The sequence below is a fragment of the Pyxicephalus adspersus genome, chromosome 4 (genome assembly GCF_032062135.1).
Source record: "Pyxicephalus adspersus chromosome 4, UCB_Pads_2.0, whole genome shotgun sequence".
NCBI lineage: Eukaryota > Metazoa > Chordata > Amphibia > Anura > Pyxicephalidae > Pyxicephalus > Pyxicephalus adspersus.
Genome location: NC_092861.1, coordinates 109341825 through 109368601, shown reverse-complemented (window position 1 = coordinate 109368601; position 26777 = coordinate 109341825). Strand labels below are relative to the sequence as shown.

The window sequence follows — 26777 nt, the reverse complement described above, 5'->3', positions numbered from 1 at the left end:
GGTCGGTCGTCCGGACGATGGACGACACCGACTGTACACACGGAAGATTTTCGCCCGATAATTGGCCGATGCCGATTATCGGGTGATAAAAATCTGCCGTGTGTACGTAGCTTCAGTCTCTTAAGATAAGTGGTTGGCATTTAAAGAGCAGAATGCATAACATTCTTTATTTAACTTTTACTTTTTGTGCTATACTAGTGCTCTATTAACATTTTTAGTCTTATTTTTTCAACCAATATAACACCCCCCCTTAGACCTAGCTATGTACATATGTCAGATTTATGTTGTTGGAAATTATCTTTTGTGATCATTTCCAGTGACAGCAGAATAAACAATACTGTACACACAGCGCTGTTCAATTCAATGGAATGGACCCTGCTACATCCTCCTGCATAGGAACTACCAGCACTTGTCTCAAATCAATCACTTAACAATCTACAGCTAACCTAAACAGTTGTTTCAAGAAGGTTAATTCAGTTTAAGCTTTATGGCCTGTGTTTTAGGGGTTGGCCATTTTCCCCTCTAAATTGCTTTTAAAAAGATAAACTATCTGTCACATTCCAGGGCTGAAGAAGAGAAAATCAAAGCCGTTGTATGGAAAATGAGACTAAAAAATTGATTAATCAGTTATCGCTTCCCCTCTTGATTTTGGCCTTCTGCCCAAAAAAAGTGAAAATCGTGGTTGTTAACTTGCAAGACTGCAAAATTAGTCTGATGCATGGTGCATCTTGTTTTTCATGTGACACTCAGGCTATGTTCATACTGGTGGTGAGGTTGTGGCACGGTTACCAATTCTTCCCACCCGTGAACCACTTCCTTTGGTGAGATGCTACATAGCTAATGGATGGAGCAATGGCTGGTTCAGTACTGCCATCTGGTATCCCCTATATATAGAGCAAATGCTGTTTCTTTAAGAAGCATCATAATAGTGTGGGCAACTCAGTGGCTCTCATCCTGCCAGCCACCAGGAGTTGAATGAAAACTGCTATACCTAATGCAAGTCTGAACCTAGTCTTAATGGCCAAGAGAATAAGGATAGCACTGGCTTCATAGGAACAATTGCTATGTTGAAGGAGGGAGGCCTGCTTAGGATTTTATTATCTTATGCAGAGATGCCAATATTAGTCTATTGGCCAACTAGTACCATTGCCTTTCTGACACCATAGCAGTCTTCAGTATAACACAGGATTCTCTGTGATAATACATTTATCTCCTTTGTGATATGGCAGTCTTTCTAGTTAAAGGAAAAGAGAAGTCCTGACCTTTGCAGCTCTAGGTCCAAGGTTCCAATCTCGGCCAGGACACTATCTGCATGGAGTTTTAAGGTTTCCTCCGTGTACTCCAGTTTCCTCCCACATCCCAAAAACATGCAGTTAGGTTAATTGGCTTCCCCCAAAATTGACCTTAGACTGTATTAAAGACATAGGTAGGGACGTTGGATTGTGAGCTCCTTTGAAGGACAGCTAGTGACATGATTATGGACTTTGTACAGCGCTATGTAATAAGATGGTGCTATATAAATACTGTGTAATATTAATAATAATGTGTAGCTCTCACAGTATCCTTACATGAAGTTAAAATATTGTTGCACCTGCTTTCGTAGTATGTCTGTTAACAGACAGCTCTCTTTTTACTCTGTTACTCTGCATACTGGTAGCATAAATCACGTATAGTGCTCTACATGAAGCTTTTTTAAACCTTAGGCTAGGCTAAGGGTTTTTGTAATCCGTTTGAAGCATTTTTACAGCTTGCAAAAAAGGTTATCAATAAAATGAATGGGTTCAATATTTATCTTTTTTATTATAGGAATTTGATAGTGTTTACAACTGTTTTTTTCAAATATTCAGTCCAACAACCTCCCTAGACCTAGACTGAACTGCTTATGCAAGCATTTGTAAGCATCTGCAAGCTATTTTTGCAAGCATTCTCATGCATCAAAAATTGTCCAGAATCTACCTGTAAAAAAAACAGCTTTTAAAGCTGTTAAAAACACTTTTTAACACCTACAAACATCTGCACAGGCATTTCCAATTTTCTGCACAATGTTTTGCAAATATGTGCAAAAACCAAGTGTTTCTGCCTATAACTGCTCCTGGGCACCTAGTAAAAATGCTGCTTCTAGCAACGTTCTAATAGAATTGACTGGATTACTGCCATCGTGCATTGTTTTTTTTTTTTTTTTATCAAATTTATCTGGTTTTTATTATGTTTCAAAACAAAGTAAAAAAACAAGCTCTGACAAATAGCTGATATAACAGACTTTCTTTCCAATGCTTTGTTTGGGTGGTAATGGATTTAGCTCACCAACCTGTAGAAAGGTAATTACCACCCAGGCAAGGTAGTGATTTTATCGTATGGTTTTGTTTTTTGTACTTTATCCTGGAATAGATACAGAAATGTCAGTTTACATCACATCCCTCCAGCTATCATTTAGTGAAACACATCGTCAAAAACACCTTCAGTGGTCTGAAATATACCTTGATTTACTAATGCAGATTGCTGTTTTTTTGTACTTTATATCTATTTTTATTCCAGTTTGTTTTAAAAAAAGATGAGAAGCAGCTCCAGGGAGCAAGAAAATATGTTTTGTAAAGTGCTTTTGCTATACAGTAAACTGGAAATTGTTTTAGAACCAATTCTTCCTAAATACTTTACAGATAATGACACCTTAATATATAGAGTCCTTATTCTTCCCATTATCCCCTACCCTGACCAGACCCTAACCCACCCTCTGCAAATTCATACTTACTGAGAAAAAGGGATACTCTCCCATGAATTGTGAACATCTGATGCTCATTAATCCTTTTCCCTGCCTACACCTATGCACTAGAACCTTATAGATTTTTGTGTGGTAGTGTACCGACTCTAGATCCAAAGGTTGAGCACCCTAGAAATCCATAGGGATGTATGGCATAGGCATGGGCAGGGTTGAAGACTTGTGGTCATCAGATTGCAAAAAATCTACAGGAGTGCAGCCCTTCAGTTTTCAGTAAATATAAATCTACAGAGGGGGAGGATGGTTTATGGTAGGTCAGGGAAGGAAGAGTGGAAGGACAAGTGAATTTTGTATAAAGCTCCCTAGTGGCCTGATTATGTCAGTATTTGTGAATGTCAAAGCGATACATTCTGTTTAAATTCCCCCCCAGTGCAACGCCACTGCACGCTCACACGTCCCATTCGTCAAGCCGGGGAGGTGAGGCCAGGGGACACTGATGCCAGGCATGCATCTCTGGAGGACGCCGCTGGCTTGTGCGGACCAGATAAGGTCTTTAGAATGCCACCCCGAGTGTGGCTCATGGTTACCACTTTTGATACTGAAAATGAACCCTGATCCACACTCGGGAATACTGCCAAGGAGGTTAAGGTGCACTGGCATTTTAGCATAGTTAGAATGTTTTAATAATGTCCAGCTGAGTTCTGGGGAAGTTGTATTTGTTATGAAATATCACTTCCATGTGCACATCTTCATTTATTTATACATTGATTAAGATTCATACGAAGCAATTAAATAGCATTTGGATAGAATGGAAACACAATAAAGATCTAGCATCAGTATATCTTTCCTACTTAAAGCATGTATACCTGGCCTTGAAGAAAACAAGGTTGCCACATAAATAAGAAGCTAGCAAATGCGTTAAAACAGGCTGAAAATATATAATGAACTCACATGTAACTAGGGTTGATCATCATGGCTGCCAGTGTCAGTGAAACTGATTGAATGGACAGTTTATAAAACAATTGCAATCGGTTTACCCTCCATATAAAATATTACTGAACATTTACTTGCACAGTTATGCATAAAATGGTAAATGCAGTAGCTTTGAGACCCAGAAGATTTTTGGATATAAGAATCTATCTCGATCTTAAATTTGTAGAGAGGTATACAATTTTTATCAAAAACTCATGTGTGTGGTTTTGCAAGCATGTGTATGTCTGGAAAAAAAGTAGTCAGTAGTTTTCCAGTTTAAAAAAAAAGTTATTGTAAGTGACAAGCTTTTACATTGATGTAATTTGTAATGGTGTTGTTATGTCTTTGTTTCAAATGTTAATTGGTTGTTAATCCTGCTAGTATTGAATAGACAGACCACTAATGTGTTTTGAACGCAGTACAATTTTTTTTCTGCTTTTGATTGCTTGTCAGGATAAGTGAAATAATCCTTTTCTAGAACACTTAATGACAACTGGTTGGCATTTTGTCAATGAGTCAAAAGCACCCTAAAAAATTCACACCTGGTTTTTAATATATTGTATATATGTAGGAAAAAAAACTTTTTGTGGTTTGGCAAACTCTATTGACTTGTTCAATCATATGTCAAGGAAATTGGGTGGCACAAAATTAAGGGATTATATACTAACGACTGCATTTGTTTTTGTTATATCAGATCTCAATCCAGTTGCTATAATGGGTAGTTTTTGGAAATGTTTTTTATATCTAGTATCCAAGTTCAGTATTTATCACAAATTTAATTTATCACAAAAGTTAATTGAAATAAATCTCAATTTAGTGGATAACTTTTTTCATATACCAAGCTATATCAGCAACAGTGTTTGCTATGGCTAAGCAGTTGAATGCAAGTCTATGAAGAGGTTTGGGTGGCCAAACAACCCTAGAAGCTACATGGAGCTTCTGAACAAACGCTTGTAAAAACCTAAAGTCTGCAAAAGCCTGCACAAAAAAAAACAGACCAATTCGTTGTCATTTAAACTATTTTTTACCAGGCTTTTGTAAATGTTTACAGGCTGTAAAATCACTTAGAAAAGTCTATCTTGATTGGCCAGGCAGGAATGGTGTAATTTCCATGTATGTGCAGAGCAAAGACATTCCCAGCAGCCAGGTATGAGCAGCTCATTGTACATTATAGAAATATGTTTTTACCAGGCAGAAAATAATATTTTATTACAGAGTGCCTGCCCCTTGTACAAAAAACTACCTGCCTGCTTGAAGTTTTTTATTTTTACATTCTAGTTTCACTTTAAGTCATTTTTATTACACATGTTTAGAAGAAAGAATGCTTAGTAAAGTCTACCCCTGTCTTGTGGGTACTACAATACCCATATATTTGAGGTTAGGTGAAATTCTGGATCTTGAGTAACCTACAGGCACCGCAGGCTGAGGTTTTTAAGCAAATCAAGCAACCAGGCAGATTAGTTATCTTGCAAAGGTTGTACAGTCCTGGTGTCTGTAAAGGTTACTTTTTATCCAGGTAATCGTATATCTAGTAGTAGTTAGCCACATTCAGCTGGACTTGTTCTTGTAATGTTTAAGACATTTCCCCAACCATCCAAACAGCTTATTCAGTTCACTGAACAGATTTAAAAAAAAATGAATTGACTTTAACATGGAAAAGCTTTTATAATATTTTAATGATTGGGCTTGCAGTTAGTTGTTTGTCTTTTTGTTATTGCAATACATTTTTCTTGTCTCTGCCAGACTCTGACCTTCATCACCATTGCAGTTTAAACACAACTTTCTCAAACAATTACATACAAAAATGTGAAAAGTCTGTGTTATGATTTTGGCTTTTATATTATGTAATGAAGTACTAGGTTTGTATATTACATTTGATAACAACTTTCACAGGCTTGAATCTGTGAGATTCTTGGAACGGCTCCTGAACCACCTCTTGGTCTATTATCTACTCAGAACACAGTCTCTACTTTGATGAAAGTGAATGGTTTCACTAATAATTAGTTCAGACAACTTTCCCAAATTGTTTCCCACATTCTCTGGCTCAACCACTTTCAGTTAAACTTCTAAGTTCTATTTCCTATCTATTAAATTTTGTTCCACCGCCACCACCGTTTTTAGATGTTACTAGTTGATCTCCCTGGGTTAACTTAGTTGCCATTTTTTTAATTATTAGACAAAGTTAGGTACAAAGCCTGTCACCCACTATGATACAACCCAATTAGAGCGTAATGTACTTCACAAATATGTCCATAATGTCAGGACATAGAAGCAGAGTTAGTAATGGATCCTGCTTACACCAATGACCTTCACTTAAATGACAGCCGCATCCATTACTAGTTCACTAAATGCCAGGGTTAGATTAAGTAAAGAAAACTTCAAAATTAAAATCCCATGTAATTATTAACTATGGGAATATTTTTCACATAGACTAATATTTAATATACATTAATGTAATATGTAAAATATTTGATATAAAATATTCCTTTAGCTCCCAATCCTTTGGGTTAAGCAACTCCTGTGTACACAAACCTTGATTGCTTATGTTTTGGTATTACTTACAGTGCTTCATGCATTTCAACCTGGCTAACTATGGGCTCTATTTATAAAACAGGGAATCTGACATTCCCTCAAATATTCCCTGGTGGGAATCAATTACTGCCATTGAAACACATGGACCCGGAAGATTCCAATGAGGGAATGTTTAAGGCAATATCTGACTCCCTGTTTTATAAATTGAGCCCTAAATGTCTTTGTAATTCCTGTTTTACTTTTCAAAAAACTGATTTGCTTTTACTTTTCAAAAATTTGTAGTTTTGTGTGATTGTATGCTTCTGTCAATGTGCTACTACACATTGGCACATATGTTTCTAGCCCAACTTGGGAATTCCGAGTAAAAGGTGACAATACTGCAGATAAAAGTCGATAAACTTCTCTCAAAACTGAAATCAGAATAAACTAAACAAAAATAGGTACATTTGCAATAAACAGATTGAGATTGGTGCTTGCATTCTAATACAAAAAAAAACAGGGAAAATGTAAATTTGTTTGTATGTTTTTATATGTCTGTCCTTTTCTTATCTTGGTAAAAATAATTATCATTATCAGGGAAATATGATTAAAAAGTGTAAACCTTTATAATGACCAATCACCAAGTCTAGAAGAAAAACGTATGCAGCCAGCATATCTAAAGGCTGTTAATCTGCATTATATTAGAATTTTGTTCTTAAGTTTTACACTGAACTTTAAATGTCCTCTTATGTCCAAAATCCTCTGACTGGTCTGTTGAAACCTTCAGCTGAATTAGGGTAAAAGTTTACATTTTTCAATCTTTAAGACTACAAAAAACTCCAAATGCAGATTAGAGAACACAAAGAAAGTAACAATGCTGCCTTATTCTTAGCAGATTGGAATGTGGGTATACCAATGGTAAAAATAAACTCTAGGTAACAGACCAAGTTCCATAAGCCCCTGGACCCAAGAACAGTTAAATACTTTAGTTACACCCAATGGCACTGATATACCTGTCAACTCTTTGGACAAAGGCTAGCTTCTTTCTGCACAACTGCTTCTAGCTAAGGTATTTCTGATAAGCAATTCTGAAAAAACATTCATCATTGCAAGGGCAGACAGATCAGCTAATCAGTTCCTAGGTTTCTACTTCTACTGGCTTGGATTATTTTTTGCTCCGGCCGCGATCTTTTTCAGTTGTTGAATAGCGCGATCGCGTACGATTTCGGATCGCGAATACGAATGCGCGACCGATAATCCGATTCTGCTTGATGAATCAGGGGCGATATGTTTTGTGAACCTGAACCAATGTTCCTACTTCTGTGATTCCTTTTACCAGAACTAGGCAAGAGAAATACAACATACTAACAATTATATGTTTGTGAATTATGACTTTGTTATGCATGAAGTTAAGATGTATTAATACATTCATAGTGTGACACAATACTTTTGAGCCTCGAACCTCTTTCTTTGTTCTCTCTCTGTGCTCCCTATTATTCTCTGAATAGGTTTTTTATTTATTAACTACAACTACAACAACCTACAATAAAAAAAAACTAAATCAATATTTGCCTTTGATTCTTATAACCTATTATAGAATTATATAAATATTTACCTAATTGTATTACTTGTGAAATATTTACCTACACATAACATGATAGCCTGTTATACAAATACAAAACATTTTATGTTCATTACCATACTTTCTTAACAAGTTAGAATTACCATCATTCAAGATATTAGATAGCTATGTTGGCAATTAGGTATTATTTTCTGTCTTGCGGTGAAAGGTCTGTTTCCGTTTTTCTTTTGTTTAAACATGTAAGTAGGTAGGAAAAACTATTATGTCAAAAGAAGGATATAATGTCTGTGAACTCCCACCAGAAGTACTGAAGTTAATTAATGGACCATGGAACACATGAAAACACTGTCTGTAAAGCATTAACATCTTTCAGAGCATAACTGATATTCAACGACGCATTGAAGTCATGCATGTTTTGTAACAATAACTACGCTAGTTCATCTTTTCAACAACTCCATAAAATGCAGATTGTCGTCAAAAACACACAAAACTATTGAAATATAATTGTCATTTACCCTAGAGTTTATTTCAACTTAAGGTACATGAGACAATGATTAAGTGTATGTGTAAATATACTATTAGCGTTGCGGGAACATGTTTCTGTTTAGTTCTAGAGTTGTTTGGCAGGACACACTAAACCTGAATCCAAACACTGTTGAAGTGATAAGAGGAAGAAATAGAGAGTAGCTGAACATCTTCAGTCAAAGTTTGAGCATCAGATGAACTTTTCCAACTTTTTATATTTTGTTAGTCATGGCATCATTGTGTAGGTTGTAAGTCCCTGAAGGAAGGTATTTTGGTATAGATATTGATAGGGTCCCCATCTGAAGTATGGCATCCCTCCTGGGTCATTAACTTGGTAATGGCACACTATAGATGGACTGTACCTGGGATTGGTTCTGTAATCATTCCCAAGCTGGGAGCCTAACAATTTTAGAGCTGGTTACTACAGATGCATTTTTTTTTTAGTGATAGTGATGCCTTCATCTTAAGATACATGGGGCAATGAGTGTTTCCAAAGTGGTGTGTTGCAGCTGGGAGCCTAACAATTTCAGAGCTGATACAGTTTTTTGGGGTAAAAGCGGTGCCTTCATGGACTTTTGACCCATATAGTGGTTCTATTTTGTAAGTTTATTTGGTTGATAAAATGCTGTTGTGTTTTTTAAGGAACAATATGTGAACGATTAGGAGCAGAATGGATAGAACAGAATAGCAGGAAAGATGAGTTTTCTGTTATTATTGACCCTAAGGTTTTTTTTTAAAACAAATTATAATAGGAAATTATATATGCAGTTAATAATTGGTCTACTTTAGCTATTTTGTATGGAGTTGCTGTAGTTGGTGAACCACTCGGGCAATCCTATAATTAGGTTCCTACCGGAAGTTGCAGCACCGTCCTCCCGCCAGCGAATTCCTCGCGGGGGCGGCAGGCACGTAAGTTGGCGCTATCCCGTATGCAAAAATGCTACCCGCCCCTTGCATAGTACGAGAGACTTGGTCTGGTGTTTGAGCTGGCGTGGCTGTGTCTCTCCTAATCTATGAGGTAACACATAAACGCCCTCTATTTTCTACAGCCTATGCCTGGATATCTGCAGGTATTTAAAGGCACCTCCTACTACAGGAAGTTGCCTGAGCAATCTCCAGGTTTTACCCTGTGTAACTCCCAGTGCTAAGGTGTTTTCTCTGTTTGGCTTTACTGGGTACCGGACCTTGTTTCTTACCCTTGGACTTTGCCTGTTTGCCGCCTGACCCTGACTTCGGATTACGTTTTTGGACCTTTGCCTGATTGCCGCCTGACCCTGACCTCAGATCTTGTTTCTGGACTTTGCCTGATTGCCATCACCATCTTGGCCATGCAAGGCCCTCGGAGCTTGCACCGGGTATCCTGACTCCTGTGGTCAGCTGCCACTGGCCTGGGCATTGCTCTGGAGTGGCACCTGGCAGCTACCCTGCAGCCCAGGCCTATCCTCACCATCAGAGTCTCTAGTGAAGACCAGGTAGCGGCTTAGTTACGCCCCTCTGGAACATACCCAGTCAGTGGCACAGTGGGTCCACACCCGCTAGCTTAACATACTTTATATGGAGAATTCTATTTAAATGAAATAAAGACAAAGGTTATGAAGCACTGTTTCTGTGTTTACTGAATAGTAACTGGTAGATTACTAAATGCTTTCAATTATTGAATTGAATTTTGTTTTTACATTTCTATGTTAAATGTATATATAAATACAAAATTTGCTATCACTCTTAGGCTATGTTCAGATTGACAGTGAGTTTTCCTTCCAGTTGCTCTTTCTCCATATAAGTGAATTGCTGCCTTTTGGAAAGCTGCTACATGTGGTTACTACCCGTAACAGCCCTATAGAAAAAAAAAAGAAGTGGCAGTGAGTGGTACAGCTAACTTCTGCCCGTTGTCAAATTGGCAAGTTCTGGTTCTTCTTCTTGGAACTAGTGCTCCAGTGCAAGTGACTAAGCTGGCAATGATGTTATTTCAATAAACATCAATACTGGATCCTGGGATTAACAGCAAATCTTTGTATTCTTACTGTGTTGCCACAAAAAAGGGTAGCTGCTGTGCACCAACTGCTGTGGTTAGGATCAATCACCAGCTTTGATGAACTGATTACAGGATTTGATTATAAAGTCTATTGATAGCCAAAATTCTTTTATGATTTATAAAACAAAATATTTTTTGTATTATTATTAATATTGTTTTGCATTGTTGTTTCTGTCTGTGTCCCACTGTGGAGATTTCCTTTTACTCTCTGTTCCAGAGATATAGGAGGACATAAGAAAACTTCTACAAAGCCGGGAGAATTCCACTGTCAGTGGTCGTCAATACAAGTTTCACTAGTGAAAGATTTATTTACATGTCTTATTCTGGCGTCAACTGTAAAATTTAGGATTTTTTTCCACTTTGTTTGCCGAGAGCAAGTAAATGGCACTAAACTTTCCCTGTTCTACAGGAAAAAAAAATTAGTTATACATAACATATAGTGCTTTTACATATTTGGGTAAGCAAATACTTCCAAGCAAACAACATAAAAGATCAATCTGAAATCATGGCAACATTTTTTGTAGAAATTGTTACTACTCATCTATTAGTGGGGAAATAAATATATTATTATCATTAATATTATTATTAATAATAATAATGAACAGTATTTATATAGCACCAACATATTAGTCAGTGCTGTACATTAAAATGTACATTATTAAAATAGCAGAACCAGTGTTAAGTGAACAAAATACTTTATTACTATGGGTTCTGCAGGTGTCCATCAGAATATGATGCAAAGCCTTGCAGATATTATTTATTACAAGAGTACAAATCAATGCTGTGTTACTATGTAGCAGAGACTGATTGTGAAACATTTGTCAAAATTTGTGATGAATTAGGCAAACCACCTGCTAGTTCTATAATAACACTATAGATAAGACAAGTTCATAGATCTTACCTAACATCCCATAGCTAAGTGGAAGGTTTTTATGTACTCAATATACACACCATGTTGGGATTTTCCCAAAAATGAATGTCCAGCCAAAGCGTTTGGCATCATTGCAAAAGAATAAGAACTTCTGCAATATGAGATTGATTATTTGATTGAGAACATCAGCTACATTTCCTTAAGATTTACAGTAGTGCAATCTACACAGCGATCCCAGCTTTCTTTATGTGTGCCGGAACTGAACAAACCTGAGTCCACCTGCATGGGAGTTACGGTATCCCGGCCTAACCAATAAAGATAGTCAAAGAATATAATGCAGAAGAGAAGAAGGGAGAAGATGACGTTGACCGCAACAGGACAGAGCCAGGTGAGTATTGCCTGGGTTTAGTTCCATTTTAAATAGAGCTTCTCTGGATTTGGGGTTCCGCTGTGCCTTATAAATGTGCTCTATCTATTTTTATTGGCCATTTATCTGCTTTAAAATATGTGGCCATGCCCTTTTTGTTCATTATTATATTGTATTTTAATTGTGTTGCAAAATCTTAAATATTGCTATGGCATCTTTTGTCTCTTTTAGAAAACAAGCTATTTGTGGCCTGGAAATATTACAGCGTACAGTTGGCATTGCCATTTATTGTGTGGCCTTTAGCCTTAACAGTTGGTAGCCAGTGTTTTCCCAGAAAATGTGTTTACACTTACTGAAAAAAGAATATTCATTAAACTGGCTTTTGTTGGTAAAAGGATTTGGTTTATTATTTTTTTGCTCAAACAATCTAGCCTTCCAGGTGCCTTTTCTCTGTTCATGTAACTTTTCTATCCTTGTAAAATGGACTTTTCTTTAGGAAATGTCATGCATGGCAGCAATTTTTTAAGGGGGCAATAGGAATCAGAAATGTGGGATCATTGTCATATAAAGCAGTTTGAATGGCAGTAAAGTTTAGCAGTATCGTGTAACATGTCTTGTCAGGATGTCTCAAGTCTCCAATGACTCCTGTAAAATGCCCATAGCCTAATACTAATGACGCTGTATGTCCACAGTTTCCGACAGTTTTCTGTGGTGTTTTATATGTTGTCCTTTAATGATGTCAGGGGATGCACTTCACAGGTCAAAATATCTAGTAAGATAGACTGGAAGAGTTTTAAGAAATGACCATTGATATATTTTATGTTGTTCGAGGTAGTAACATAGCTTTCACTTATATAGGAACAGTCCTTACTTTGCAGCCAGATGCTCCTGTTGCTTTTTTTCTCTTCAATCCTCTAATATAGTTTTATGTATATAAGCATATTGTCAATATGTATGCAGTCAAAAGTGTTAACATTGCTCTAAACCTATAATGCAACTGCTAAATTATTGCACTGGTGCTTTGTAATGCTATTTGACTATTTGTTGTAAAATATATAAGTTTCACTCTGTATGATCAGTGTGGTTTTGGTGCATCCTTTGATTGGATATTTGATAAGTGTGCACATTACTGGTAAAACAAACAAAAAATGGATCAAATACATTGTAAGACTGCCTTTCATATTATTGGTACATGTAAATTGCTCCAATCTCGCTGGAACCTGGCTTTGCAAAATTTGCACATTCATCTTTAACCTTTTGGTTTTAAACTACTTACTGCTACTATGTAACCTACTATCTAACGTTTGTGATGTCATTGTAATAGAAGCGCATATTGTATTTTGTTAAAGCAAAAAAATGTTCTTTTTGATGACCTGTAGCATTGTAAAATATTTCACAGAATTCAAGAGAGAATTCTGTGAGATATGCATGTCTTTCTCTGCTAGTGAGTGTTGTTACACAGACCCGAAGCAGTTTTGCTCATTTATGTTCTTAAATGTGGCAAGTTCATAAATCATGAACATAACAGCACGTACATTGTTCTTTTTGCCCTAGGCTACATGGAGAACATCAGCTACATTTCCTTAAGATTTACAGTAGTGCAATCTACAAGATTTGTTTCATTTTACCCTTTTTTCTCCTGACCAAATTATTCACTGTCATACTAAACAAGTACTTGGTGCGTGACTGGTGTGTGAGCCAAACGTTCTCGAAGAAGGTATGTATTTCCCATGTAACTTCAAGAATAATTTTAGAACTTGTGTATTATTTTGTCTGAATGCAAAATATTATTTTGGTTTATGTTTGGTACTATGTTTGGTACCATGTGGCTTAAATCATGTAATATTGTGCTTTCCTCCAGTTTTCTAAATTTGATAATACTTTTTCCTACATTTTGATGAACACATGAGCTGAAAATATACTTATTTATTTCCGAAATGTACAGTTAAGGAAAAGTCTGAAAACGACATTGTGCGTCACACAGACTGCTACATTACCTTATTATATGTTGTTGATATGCTTACACTAAAGCTGAGAGACATACTCAGCTGATTCTGGAGCAACTTATAGCCTTTAGGTAACCTAGGAATAATCTAACTTTGACAAAGTAATTAAATCTTAAAGGGGATCTTGGGTATTTTATTAAAAGTATTAATATTTGTACTTATTTGGGGCTAAATATTCATTATTGCATAAGTTAAATTAAAAACTTCAGCCACTAATATTTCACTTTTCAGTAGCTGTTGTGTTACACATTTTAACACTTTCCCCTATCCCTCAATAACTTCAATGATAAAGTCTCTGCATTTCAGTTCCCAGGCCTATTTCTTGGCTGTTATTATGGAGGTAAGTATCCTTGTTGCATTAATTATTTTTACCAATTATTAAGACCAATTGAAGTTTAGCCCAAATGCTGCAAATAGAATTATAGCGCAGCACAACCATCAGTTTTCTATCACTCCTATTGTTATTTAAATGGTTCCATAAACCTAGCTGAAAAGCTACTCACCTTACACCTCTGACCTGTATACTGAAGAGACTGCTGTATTCTCTGTTACAGTAACAGTCTTTATGCTTTACCACAAAATGCCCATTGGAACTGGTGGCAGCTCCATACTTCAAAGGACATGCAGTGCATAATTGTATAAAAAATTGTTGGTGGGAGCACAAAATCTCAAACCTGCAGGATCCACCTTGAACTTATGTCAGTTCCCTAATACCTAGTTACTACGCTGGATTTATACCTAGCCCTAACTCTTGACATCATTCTAACAATTAAACAATAACTGTTTGGAACCCTAACACTTAATCTCCATGTAAAACTTAACTCTAAAAATACATATATGTATATATACACACACACATAATTCCTTGATGCTTCACACCTAATAGTCAACATTCTGTTTATTGTTAAACACTCGACTCCGTTGTATGTATAACCTGTTAACCTTTCAAAATGTAATATATTTAAAATTAATTTATATTAATAAATCACAGCAGATTACTAGTCCAATATCAATTTACACAATTTAAACAGTTGTACCACCTATGATGAGCTTGACAAAATGAGGAAATATCGCAATGGCTTAGAAGACTTATCACAATGGCAGATGAACTACCAAACTATTTTGCTACTGGGAATAATTGTGGTACATTTTAATTATTACCCTGACAACTGGCAAGTTTCCAGGGCATTCTTTTAAAATATTAGTTAATAAAAGTTAATAAAGGTTTTGGCATCATCTCCTAAAACAAATTAAGCAGTGAAATTGGAATATTCACCACTATATTTGAGTATGACAACACTGATGAGACATAGTAAAACTAAAAAAGACTAAATTTAAAGCCAAACCTTTTTTATTAGTTTTGGATAGAGTAGGGAATAGTTATAAAAGCCATGCAGGGTTTTTTTATTCAGTGTTTTATTGGGGAGGGTGTACTTCATTTGCTGTTGCAGAGACATTGCAAAAGGTATATGTTAAAAATGAAGGAAAACAAACCTCTTAGACATTTACCTTCCACCTCCTGTTCCAATCTTATTGCATCTTTCTTCATCATTTCTTAAATTAGCTTTAGGTTTATAATATCCAGACCAGACCACTGACCCCCTTCTCATTCCTATGTTTTATAAATGTTTTCTAAAATGTCAATTCAGCAATATTTATAGCTTATTTATAGCCAATATTTTATTGGAATTGTCCCAGTGCCTCCTCCTGCTATACAAAAAATTGGCCAAACATCATCAAAAAATCCTGACCACACACAGAAGAACAGATATAAGGTTTTGGTGGAAGCAAACTGTCAATCACATGCTGATTCCAGGACTGACTCCATCCCAGGATGGAAGTGTTAAAACCAAAATGAAAAAAAAAAACACTAACAATCGTTAGGTAAAACACTACTGTCCTAGCTACCTAAGTCAAAATCAGAAAAGTCAGAAGTCATCATTAGGGCCAGTTATACTAAAAATTGAACCATGACATCCAGGTTACTAGTAAATTCAGAAGGAATAGTTATTGATTGCATTCTCTGTGCTTTTTCCTTTACCAAACAAATTAAAAAAATCTATGAAAGATCTATCTGCTTCGTACTAATACCTCCAGTAAATAGATGTATTTAAAGATGTATTAGTCCATGCATCAGAAATAATAGTGTGTAGTATTAAGCTCAGCTAACTTGCATTTAAAAAACAAACTCAAGACAAGATACAAAAGTGGTAGCTGCATATTTAACACAAGGAAGCTACATATAGCTCCAGGAGTGAACTGATCTTTTGCTTTTTTTTGTTTAAAATGTGTATTTTAAGTTTTGTGTAGACATGCACAGTGTATTGAAAAAATGCATAAATGCACCCCCCAGGTAATGTTAAGTGTCTGTGCATAGCGAGAGACTGGGATGTAAATTCTTTTCCCTCCACATAGAAAACATACCTGGAGGCTTTTGAAGTCTGCACAATGAGTTGTACGTTATACTTCACCCCCACACACCAGAATCATAAACATCATCTTGTCAAGACTGGTTCCTTAGAACTGTAATTAAAGAAAGGGACATTTGGAAGAGACTGAATAAAAATGAATTAGAGACAAGTTTACCGATAATGTGTTACCTTTGTGAGTAATAAGTGATAATGAATATCACAGAATTTGTTAAGTAAAGACATTTTTATTTGTAAGCTTTATATATAGCAAGATAGATACATTTTTGTTCTAATAAAATTCATCCGTATCTTAGTATAATTCTAATTAAGTCCACAGGTCTCATATGGCTGGCCATAGGGTCCCAGCCAATGAATCTTAACCTGCCTATGGCTGTCAATCTAGGACAAAGCAACATGTGCTCTTCAATGCCCCTCTTTCTTGTAGCACAACTGCTCTTTCCTTCATTCCCATTCCTTTTGTTTAGCCACCAAGCACAAGAGAATATCTAGTATTACCTTGCCTACTACTCGTGGTAGGTGAATTGGAGCGAAGGAAATGAAGGAAAGTGTTGCTTGGGAGTATCTAAACCTGAAAAATAAAAAATGTCATACAGTCATACAACTTACCAAATTTAGATGTGGTGTTGGCTGTAAAAGTTTTCTTTTTTCAAGGTTCACTTTGCTATATGGTTTTTCATAAAAAAAAAAGTGCATGCAAAGGTCAAAAAAATAAAAATCCAATTCGAATATTGCATTCATCATTCAGAAGTCCCAAAACCCTGTACACAAGTGTATGAGATTCCGCACTTCTGATCATTTGAGTGTTGTCACTTTAGGACAAGTATGTTACTGACAGAATACCATGGTAAAAAAAAAGTTAAAGAAAGCTTAAAGAGAAAACGAATGTAGCCACCACATCTAAGAACTGGTAAGTTGTGGAATTTGACTTTTTTATTCTAGGGATAAAAGAAACTTTAGCAAAAGCTCCTAATCATATATGTAGGTTGCCTTTCATTAGAAAAATATGCTTTAGAAAATTATATAAATATTAGAAAAATATTAGATGCAGGAATGCTTGAACTGAACAAATGCAATGTTCACAGAACAATTTGGCAGACTATCCTTTAATGCCCTGGGGCATAAATCCACCATTTATTGGCAGGGGATAATCAAAGACATAAAATTCTTTGTTGGAAGAGACACGTCCCCCACTCCATGGACTCCAATCACCACATTTCTGTATATAGCCATTTTAGGCATTTAGTATGGCGGACTTGCTAGTAAGATCGGTGCTATCTTTTGGAGATAGGATGTTTTTTGAGAAAGTGTTTGTGTATTGGGAAGGGGTGTATTGGGGTTAATGCTATGGTACCTGTTGCTGCTTCTATTATTGCAGCTTCCACATTCTTCTCACAACAATAAACAGGCAATCATTCTTATTTGTAAATGCTAGCCACACTACCAATCCTAGTGCCAACCTAGCAAATTGCTGGCATAGCCTCCTTTCGGAGATTTTTGATTTTTTCACATTATTTCCAAAATATTTTTAAAAGATGCCATCAAACGCCTTCTGCCTAAAATATCCTGGCTGTACTTCCATCTAAATATGGTACCAAAACTGGGCTATATTTATATTTTAGAGTCATGTGAGTAAACTCTGGAAATGTTTTCAACATAGTTTCACAGAAAATAGACAGCATTATTCAAACACCTGATTGTTGTATTCATTATTGTAATCCAACTAAAAGAAATGCAGATTTGTCATGTGGTTTATGTAGGAATATATTTAATTTTTTGGCCAACTTGAACTCAATTAGAATCTATTGTTTTAGATTAGTGCTAATGATTACAAATACCCCAGGAAGCATGTTTGTCTTATTTTTACCTCAGATATCCAGGGTTTGGTGTTTACTTGCTATTGCCATATGATGCCCTCAGAATGAAGGTTTTGGATGTCTTTGGGAGATTTAAAAAGATAACCAAACATCAGAAAAGACAACTATTTTTGCATTGCGACACATTGTCATAAGGATAGGACACCCTGTTCTACTTTTTACCCTGTAAACCAATAAGACTAAAGCTTTACCGTGCTGTTGTTACAGCCACCAAGAATCAACTTCAGTTTTATGATGTATCTAACTACACTTAAACCTAATAGAATAAGACAGCATGTTGCTGCAAATTGAACAGTTTGAAACTTTTTCCATGGTTTCTCCTCCCCACTATTGCACACATTTCCCCCCTTTTCTTTAATAGCAGAACATTGGGCTTTCTGTGACATTTGTACCTCAAAGGTCTGTTTTTTAATTGTATTTCTAAATGACTTTAGTAAAGATTGGATTACAATTTTTAAACATTTTGAACGCATGGCCAAATTCACTTTACTCTTACACTGTAAAGCCATACTATACTGAAAAAGGAAGGGTGCAGGTGTAGTCCTATTTTTCATTTTCATTCATGATTTTTTTTCACAACCAAAATCATGTGTCTGAATGAAAACTGAAAAGAAGTACATTTAAAGAGGGAAATGAAAACTGATTATCAAAATTAGATATCTTTATAGTAATGAGTTATACCTGGTCTTAACAACTTTATACGTCCTAAGCCCTAAATGATATCTACTCAGGGTAAGGGATGCTATACAAGGCATGAAGTAGGCAGGCTAAACAACACATTCACGTGATGATGATATTTGAGGAAGAAAGTCTGTGGTCTTTCCAGTTGTTACCCATAGAAAGTAATTGCATTGTATAAATATTTATAAACATTGTAGCAAACAGCTATCTTGTTTTTCAGTGCTGCTCAAAAACCCTTTTGCTTACAACGATCAATAGCTTAAGCTCAATTTTCAAACAACGGATTTCCTCTTCCTCTGTCCTTCCTTTCCACTCTCTGCTTCTTTAGGATTTTTCTGTCATAAATTTGCAATATATCACTCAAAGAAAGTAAAAGTAAAGTAAACTGTTTCTGCTGTTATTTTCCTTTTAGAAAACCAGAAACCCAAATCAAGTTTAATGGCCATACCTGGTATTAAACATTTATTTATAAACAAAGCTCCTATGTGTATATGTATATATATATATATATATATATATATATATATAAAATTAAAAAACACATATGCTTTTTAAAATATATAGAATAGAAATTGAACCAAAGGGAAAAAAGTAACCAGAGATTATACCTGCAGTGAAGTATATGCATGTGATAAGTAAACATGCCTGCTTACAGCCCGCCTGACAACTACTATTATCTATCTCTGCTCCTAAGGTTCAAACAACTTTAGACAGAACTATTTAGAATGCACATGCCCAAGTATAATCAGCGTTTAAATAGAATTTATTTTCACATTCCATAAGTTTCATGCTTCACTAAACTAACAGTGCAGATTTATAGCATTTACTTGAAGTAATTGTTGTGGTGAGTCATAAAGGTGTGACATGATTCCTGATGAAAATGCCTATATCACATATCAAACATGAAATCCACAAAATCATTATATGTGTAATATGTCTTCTGGGAGACCAGCACTTGCATCTATTGCTATGCATTCATATCTAATTCTCTGGAATATGTTTTGTGCTATTTTTTGTTATTTAATGTAGCTAACTACACAAGAGAGAGATTGGTGTCAGTTTGTGAAAATGTGAAATACATATATATATATATATATATATATATTTCATAAATGTTTTTTTTTGTTTTAATGGGAGTGGGAATCCTGCAACTTTACAGCCCAGAAACGCAATTTACTTAAACAACTTACGCAAGTTTTTAAACATAAGCTTTTGAATTTGGCAAAGTCCTATTATGATATTTCATCATACAGGTTTAAAACCCTTGCATACCACATCAAAAATACTAAACACCTAGATGGTAAAAAAGTGAGCTAAGTAGAACATGTAATAGTAATGAAAAAAAGGAATATTCCAAGGTACAGCTTCCAAACAACACATATACATTAGGCATTAGCCAGCACCTTGGCATGTTTCACAACAAAAACTAGGATTCTGTTGCTATATGTTGCAAGAATTGTTCTTGTTAGGACACTTTAAATATATATTAACACTATTTGTGACCATTTATAGATTCTTATGGGACAGCCCATGTGTCAGATTAAAACTCCAGTTCCCGTTAGGAGGTTTCCTATACAATGAATTCCTATTTTCTGCACATTTGTGCTGCTAGTCTATTCCTTCTAATCAGTACTGGACAAAAAAAACTGCAGCAACACAGGAGAGCTTTGTAAATAAACTTAAAAACCATGAAATGATGGTTAAAGTTAGCATAAAAGGTGAAAACAATCACTCATGGTTCTTGTAAAACAATCTTTTTTAGTAGAAAGACATTAGCCGGCCTCAGTTCCAAACCACCATAACAGATTACCAGCCCTCGTTAAGAGGTCTCTGTCATGGTATTTTAACATTTGCTATTCATCGCTTAGAATTTGTTGCAGAAGACTCTGACAAGTGGTGTTTTTCAGTGAACTAAACCGACCACTATGTTCCCTCAATTAAAGATGTTGAAAGTTGTGAGAGGGGGAAAAAAAAGAAGTCACGCTCCATCTTTCCTCAATATACTCAAAGAAAGGTTTATACAGAATGAATGGCATATATTCGGAAAATTAATGATGTGACAGAATGGAGCTTGGCGCCCTAAGTAGCTCACACTTCTCAAGAAAATTGTTCAGTGATTAATAGGCGTTGCTAAGTTTGCTGGCATATTGGAGGAAAAGACCAAGTATAAGATGGAAGAGTGAGCCAGAGCCAGAGAACTTGGATGCAAAAAGCAGTCCTTTGTTATTGAAAGGAACTAACATGGATTAATGGGAGCGTACACAAAATAGACCTGTCTTCGTTTTATCACTTTAAACATTCCAAACTACTCTATCCTTCTCTTATGTTATTGTCACTTTGTACAATTCTAGAATTTACTTTTTTCTGATTGTAGATACTCCAATGTTCATTTGTCACTGTGCATCTACATACATTTATTTTAATTATGGCTTTGAAGTACATTGTTTCTTAAAATATATATGAGGTTAATTCAGACTTCAAAAGTGTTAGTAAATTCATTTAATCATTTACATAAACTTGAAGGAATCTCCCAGGCTTGCATGGTGCTTTTGTAAATAGTGATCCTGGGAAAAGGGCATAGTTTAGGCTTTGGGAACTTCTGATGAAACTGAAAACAATCTCCACCAGTGTCAGTGGATAACCTTGATTCATCTTAGTGTTTAAAAAGTTGTAAAGCAGGCGTTTGCATTTCTTTCAACAGATTAAACAGATACTGTCCTTTTATTGCATCATCTGCATAGCAGTGTTACTTTTGCATTTAATGGCAGTTCTTGTAATTATTTGTTTAATAAATGTTGACTCTAATCTGTCAAATCCTAGACAGTCTTCTGAACAGACTCTGTTTACGATGATGTGTTAATTAGCAATGCATGGCCAGGGGTCAAAAAGAGTTTTAGAAGTATCTTAATAAAATAATTTTTCTGTGGAACTTCGTATCGATATTTTAGATTACTGTAAAATGGTAATCTACAGTACTGTACATGGTAATCCATAAAACAAGACACTTCAGGGTCTTCTAAGCAACTAAAAAAGAGATACATGATAAAAACTAGACGTTACAGAAAAATAAACTATTACTATATTTAGTTAGCCACTTGATTAAAACATTTACTTTTGACATGCTGATTATATGAAGAACTCAATATGTAACCCAAGTCAGGTTGCCAGTATTTTGTTCCTTCAAAACTGAGCATGGTAGGGGGGGGGGTTTATGGTTGGTGTGCAAAAAAAAAAATCCTAGTGTTATTTTATGTTCCATGTTTAATGGCTAAGTCCTTCCCAATAGAACTGATGATTCTCTTTAAACACATAGCTGCAGCTCTTGTTGCTGATACAAAGTCATAGTGCAATGCTGGGTGGGCAAAGTCGCATTTTCATTTCACTGATTCAGTGATTTGGAACACAACAAACAGAACACCTGCATTCCTAAATTAGGCATTGGAAGCCAATCTGCAGCTAACAATAAAAGGTTCCAAAAATTGACAACAGTGTTGATATTTTTTGACAATCAAGGATATGCCAAACTCCTTCTAACTAGAAAAAAATTCAAAATGCCGGTTGATTTTTGGTTTGAGCCAATGGCTGTCTTGGCCAACCAATGGCACACTTTTTCATAGTTTTTAACTAATGGAAAATGAGTGCAAATTAATGCAACAGAAAGAGCAGTAACTAGAAACAACCACTGATATTTATCTTTTACTAATCCAACTCTTTTTGGTAAACTCTTTTTTTTCTTCTTTTGATTTCCGTAACCAACTAACCCCGCTTATCTCCAGTACCAAAGCAGTCATTTTAAGCTAAAAGTACAACAGAAATAATATGCATTGTAATTTAAAAGAGGTGGACTATTTTTTCTGGTAAAATCAGGGGTCTCATAAAGATATCCTCATTTCACTTATAGTTGGAAAGCTTTTTGCTGTACAAATACTGATACATGTTTGTGCTATATGTGCTGGTGTATCTGTTCATGAGTTTTGTTTTTGTTCATTCACTGCTTAGGCATGGCTGTACTTTTTTTCACAGTACTACTACTTTTTTTTTTTTTACTCAGAGCCAGTAATAAACTATTTTAGAACATTCAAGTAATAAATCCTAATTATTGAACACATTTGTTTTTGAAAATAGAATTCAAAGTACAATTTTAGTGAAAACAAAAAGAAGTATTTTTAACATGAGCAGAGTTCAGATCCCAGCTTATGGAGATAAGAAGATGTGGTGTTGTCTTGTAATCCCACCATATAACCTGTTCTAAGGTGACAACTTCTCTATGTAAACAGTTTTTGGTAAATGCTGTAACCTTAGGACAGGTAATGTGTCTCCTTAAACAAGTAAGCAAAGTCTTAAATAAACAGCCAAAGGACTGGTAACTGCAATATACATTTCTGTTCTTAGGTACTGATACAATTTAGAGAGACCTCTTTTTACAACTGCAGTACTTGCACTTTGCAAATAAAATCAGTTTAGTTGCTTGTAATCAAAAAATTTAAATTTGACTATAACTGAGTGGCAGGTCAATCTAAACTATTATTCTTGTTTAACTAGTATCCTGAAGCTTCAGTTATAGGGAGCATTGAAAGAAACCGGTATAGAGAACTTCAGTCAGAAATTATTGAAGCCTTCATCAAAGCTGGACATCTTACAGTTCTATAAGGAGTGTTCAGCAGTGGTAGCCTACGGTGTATTCTCAATATCCTCAGTAAACAGTGAGGCTATGTACACACATCAGATGATTCTCATCCGATTATCGCCTCATGGCTAGTATCAGATGAGAATCTGACATGTGTGCAGTGGCCGTCCAACGTTGTTCATGGATCCGTCCTGATTGATCCACGACGATGAAAGATGAATGCCCGTAATACAAGTGAAGGGGAGAGAGAGCATGGGGGTGCTGCTCGCTAGTTTTACCCCTTCCCTCTTCACGGACCACAGCGGCACATGTATGTACACCACTCGTTCATGCGTCTTTCAGTCTTTTGTCCTTGTAAAGGATCCAGAACAATCGTAAAGGAACATTAAGTACTTCATTACTTGAGTTATCAAATCAGTACTAGATTCATATGATCTTATCTATTCTTTCTTCCTTTAGATTCAAACCTTATTGGGAGAATTAAGAACCTAACTGGTGACATATCAAGCAAAATCCACAAGAAGCAAATCCACCCAAGCACTCCACATGTGAACAACTATACTGAAACTTGACTTTAGTTGATTACATAGAACTCAAATTAAGGTATTGCTGTGTTTTTTTATATTAGTAAATATTGAACCTGATCTGAGTAATAGTTCTATTAAGCTGTACTGGTGGCTAAAGATAGTCCAAGAGATACTCACTTTGCAGTGAGACTCTCACATATAGTACAGTAATTATGAAGTTTTTTTGGTGGGTACAAAGACTGCATACTGAGTTCATTGTATACAACATGTAGGCTTTACCAAATGATTAGAGGAAAATTTTGGCATGGCCATTTCCCATGATGCTAGCATATTTTTTCGCATCTCAAAATCATAGTTGGGAGCTATGATTGATACTCTTTGCAAAGTATATTTCACTTAACTTAGCTCCATTAAAGCAGTTAAAGAAGTCTGGTTTTAGACTTGGAAATCGGAGGCACACAAACAGATGTTTCAAAGGTCATAATGGTACAGATTACATTTTGCTGCTTGTGTTAGATAGGACATTGGGGGGAAACTGTCTGGAATACTGTTGGTGTTAAAGAGACTCACAGTGGGCTATAATTCTAAGAGATAATTCTTCAGTGCAGATGTGTTTTGTTTTGACAAATTTTTAATAGGGTGTGTCTGAATTTCGAAAAGATTTCCTCCATATCCTGATGTGTGTACACTCAGGGAAGTAAATGCAATTCTTCCCAATGGCACACAAATTGCAAATAAACAAAACCTGACATTGCTGGCCTTATTTGCTATTTTAATTCTTTCGAACACAGATCATTTCTCCGCAGCTCCCACCACCATATGACTTAAACCCCTCAGCTAACACACTTTGTTTCTCCTGATTGGAAAACTGTTTGCACCCTTTAGAGAAGAGAATCTATGTTGCCACATCACAAAAGTAGGGTAAAACCCCTTTTGAAAAACATATTACATACTGAATAGTATGAATATCTGAGTATGAATGTGCTTTTACACACTTTGTGCTTATTTTAAAAGTAAAAAGTAAAGAGAAAGGAGCTCAGTCGCTTTTTATGAACTCTAGGCGTTTTGGAGGGTTTGAAAGTCCTAAATTTCCATTTACAATTTTAGTTTTACTTTAAAGGAAATGTAGACTGCACCCTGGTATTTACTAATTCAAAGAGATCATTTAACTATGCCCAAGTAAACCCAAAATAAAGATCTATTTTTAGAATGTCTGAGCATTTCAAGCATCTCAGGTTTTTCAAACCAAACCCAAATGTGTATTTTTAATTAACAGCCACACATAATATAATGAACAGTTTGCTGTATGTATAAAACAAACCTTAGCTTGACTGACATTTTGGTGGACAAATCTAAACCACATATGCATCCTTTAGTTATGGAAATAGCTGCTGAAAAAATAGAAACTATTTTATTCAACTTTGGCCAGCATGGATTTAGAAAGTCTTTATCTTTCATTTTTAAATAGACAAAGAACAAAGTCACTGTGCCGGCTTGGTTAAGTATTCCTAAAATATGAAAAAATATGCAAGCTCACTTATAAAAATGTACATTTTCTCTTTTATTTAGCTACCAACTTAACCCACTCTGAAAAAGGATGACTCTAGTTTTGTCCCAAGGCAACCTGAAATCTGCCTATGGCACATAACACATGTCCCAGTAATGCTTTACAAATGTCATATAATAGAAATGTATATAGATGCAAAGATTGTAAGCAATCACATGCTTTAAGATATAATGGTTGATTTATTAGAGACTGTTCAATTAAAAGTGATTGTCTGCTTTCCAAAAAGTTTACGTGCACGTAGCTTTGGTAAAGTTCAGTTTGAAACCCCAATCATGTACAAGGGAATAAAGTGAAATTTCAGGACTTTTGTGTGAATGTGATTGGTTGATTGACATAAACACAGCTTCATATACTAAGCTAAGGGAACTATTGTTTTGCAAACCACAGGTGGTACCACCACAGGTAATTTAATAAATTACTTACTTTAATAACATTTTTAAGTTAAGAATGATGTTTTTTCTACCTGTATAGCATTGTTTGGCTCATATTATCATATTTATTTATTTTTTTTCAGTGCCGTTTCTGCTTTGCTATAATGAAGGAAAAACTTATTACAGTTTTATTTGGTAAGTTTTATGTTTGTATAAAAGTTTTATATATAGTTTTGTATTTTATAATGACATATTTCTTATAATGTTTACTTCTTGTAAAAGTGACCCCTGGTTGGGCAACAAACACATTTACCTGTGAACACATGTAACTTGTATGTGCTGAGTGCTTTACAAACACTTCTTCACGTAAACAAACCTTCATGACAAAGATTTATGTCAGAGAATGAGTTCCCTGACGTTCTGTGCACATTAGGCTTATATATGGTTTGGTTCACAAGGTTTGAGTGTTATTCAGTGGAATATCCTGTATAATTTTTCTGTTGTAAACCATTTTGATCCACAATATAGTAAATTCATTTTTATTCTTTTTCCTATGCATAGCTTGTTTTTATGACTTTCAACTAATACTCACATTATTACATTCAGGACAAAACAGGTGTCAGAAACCCAGAAGTAAAATACTTCTGTAAGAATACGTGATAATGAAAAAAGTAGTTATGGAAGGTTATTTACGAGAAACAAGTAATGCAATGCTAGGTTAGTCTGAAATATATTTCTTTGCACTAGCAAAAACTGTTGAGTATTTCAGAGCAATATGCAATAAGGTATCAGTGGTTATCTGTGAAGTGGTTTAGAGAAAAATTATTTTACCTTGATATTCTTTTTAATATCGTCATCTCTTAGCTCTCAACTCTCATTTATTCATTTAGCTACTTGATATTTTTGGAAAAAAGTAAAACATTACTGTTTTCTTTTCTTCTTTTTTTTGTGCGTGTGTATTTTTAGTTAGTTTTTTTTTTGCTTGTTTTGTTTGTTTGTTTTATTATTTATTAGTGTTATATGTCTGTTTCTTTTTAACCCTTGTTGTGTTTGTAGTTTCTTTTACTGTAAAGTGTTATTAGTGTACTATTTCCTTCATATCTTTTTTTTTTTTTT

The 26777-nt window shown here is 35.2% G+C and overlaps 1 protein-coding gene and 1 long non-coding RNA gene across 2 annotated transcripts in view; both read left to right on the top strand.

Annotated features, from left to right (window-relative positions):
• LOC140330113 (uncharacterized) overlaps positions 1-25856 on the top strand; it is a 36031-nt gene extending 10175 nt beyond the window's left edge. The window contains exons 2-3 of the long non-coding RNA XR_011920629.1: positions 23656-23799; positions 25805-25856. This is a non-coding gene — a long non-coding RNA (uncharacterized lncRNA). The remainder of the gene's footprint in view (positions 1-23655; positions 23800-25804) is intronic.
• A 467-nt stretch (positions 25857-26323) lies between these two features.
• VIT (vitrin) overlaps positions 26324-26777 on the top strand; it is a 33410-nt gene continuing 32956 nt past the window's right edge. Inside the window, exon 1 of the mRNA XM_072410244.1 lies at positions 26324-26378. Coding sequence (XP_072266345.1) covers positions 26324-26378 — 55 coding nt within the window. The remainder of the gene's footprint in view (positions 26379-26777) is intronic.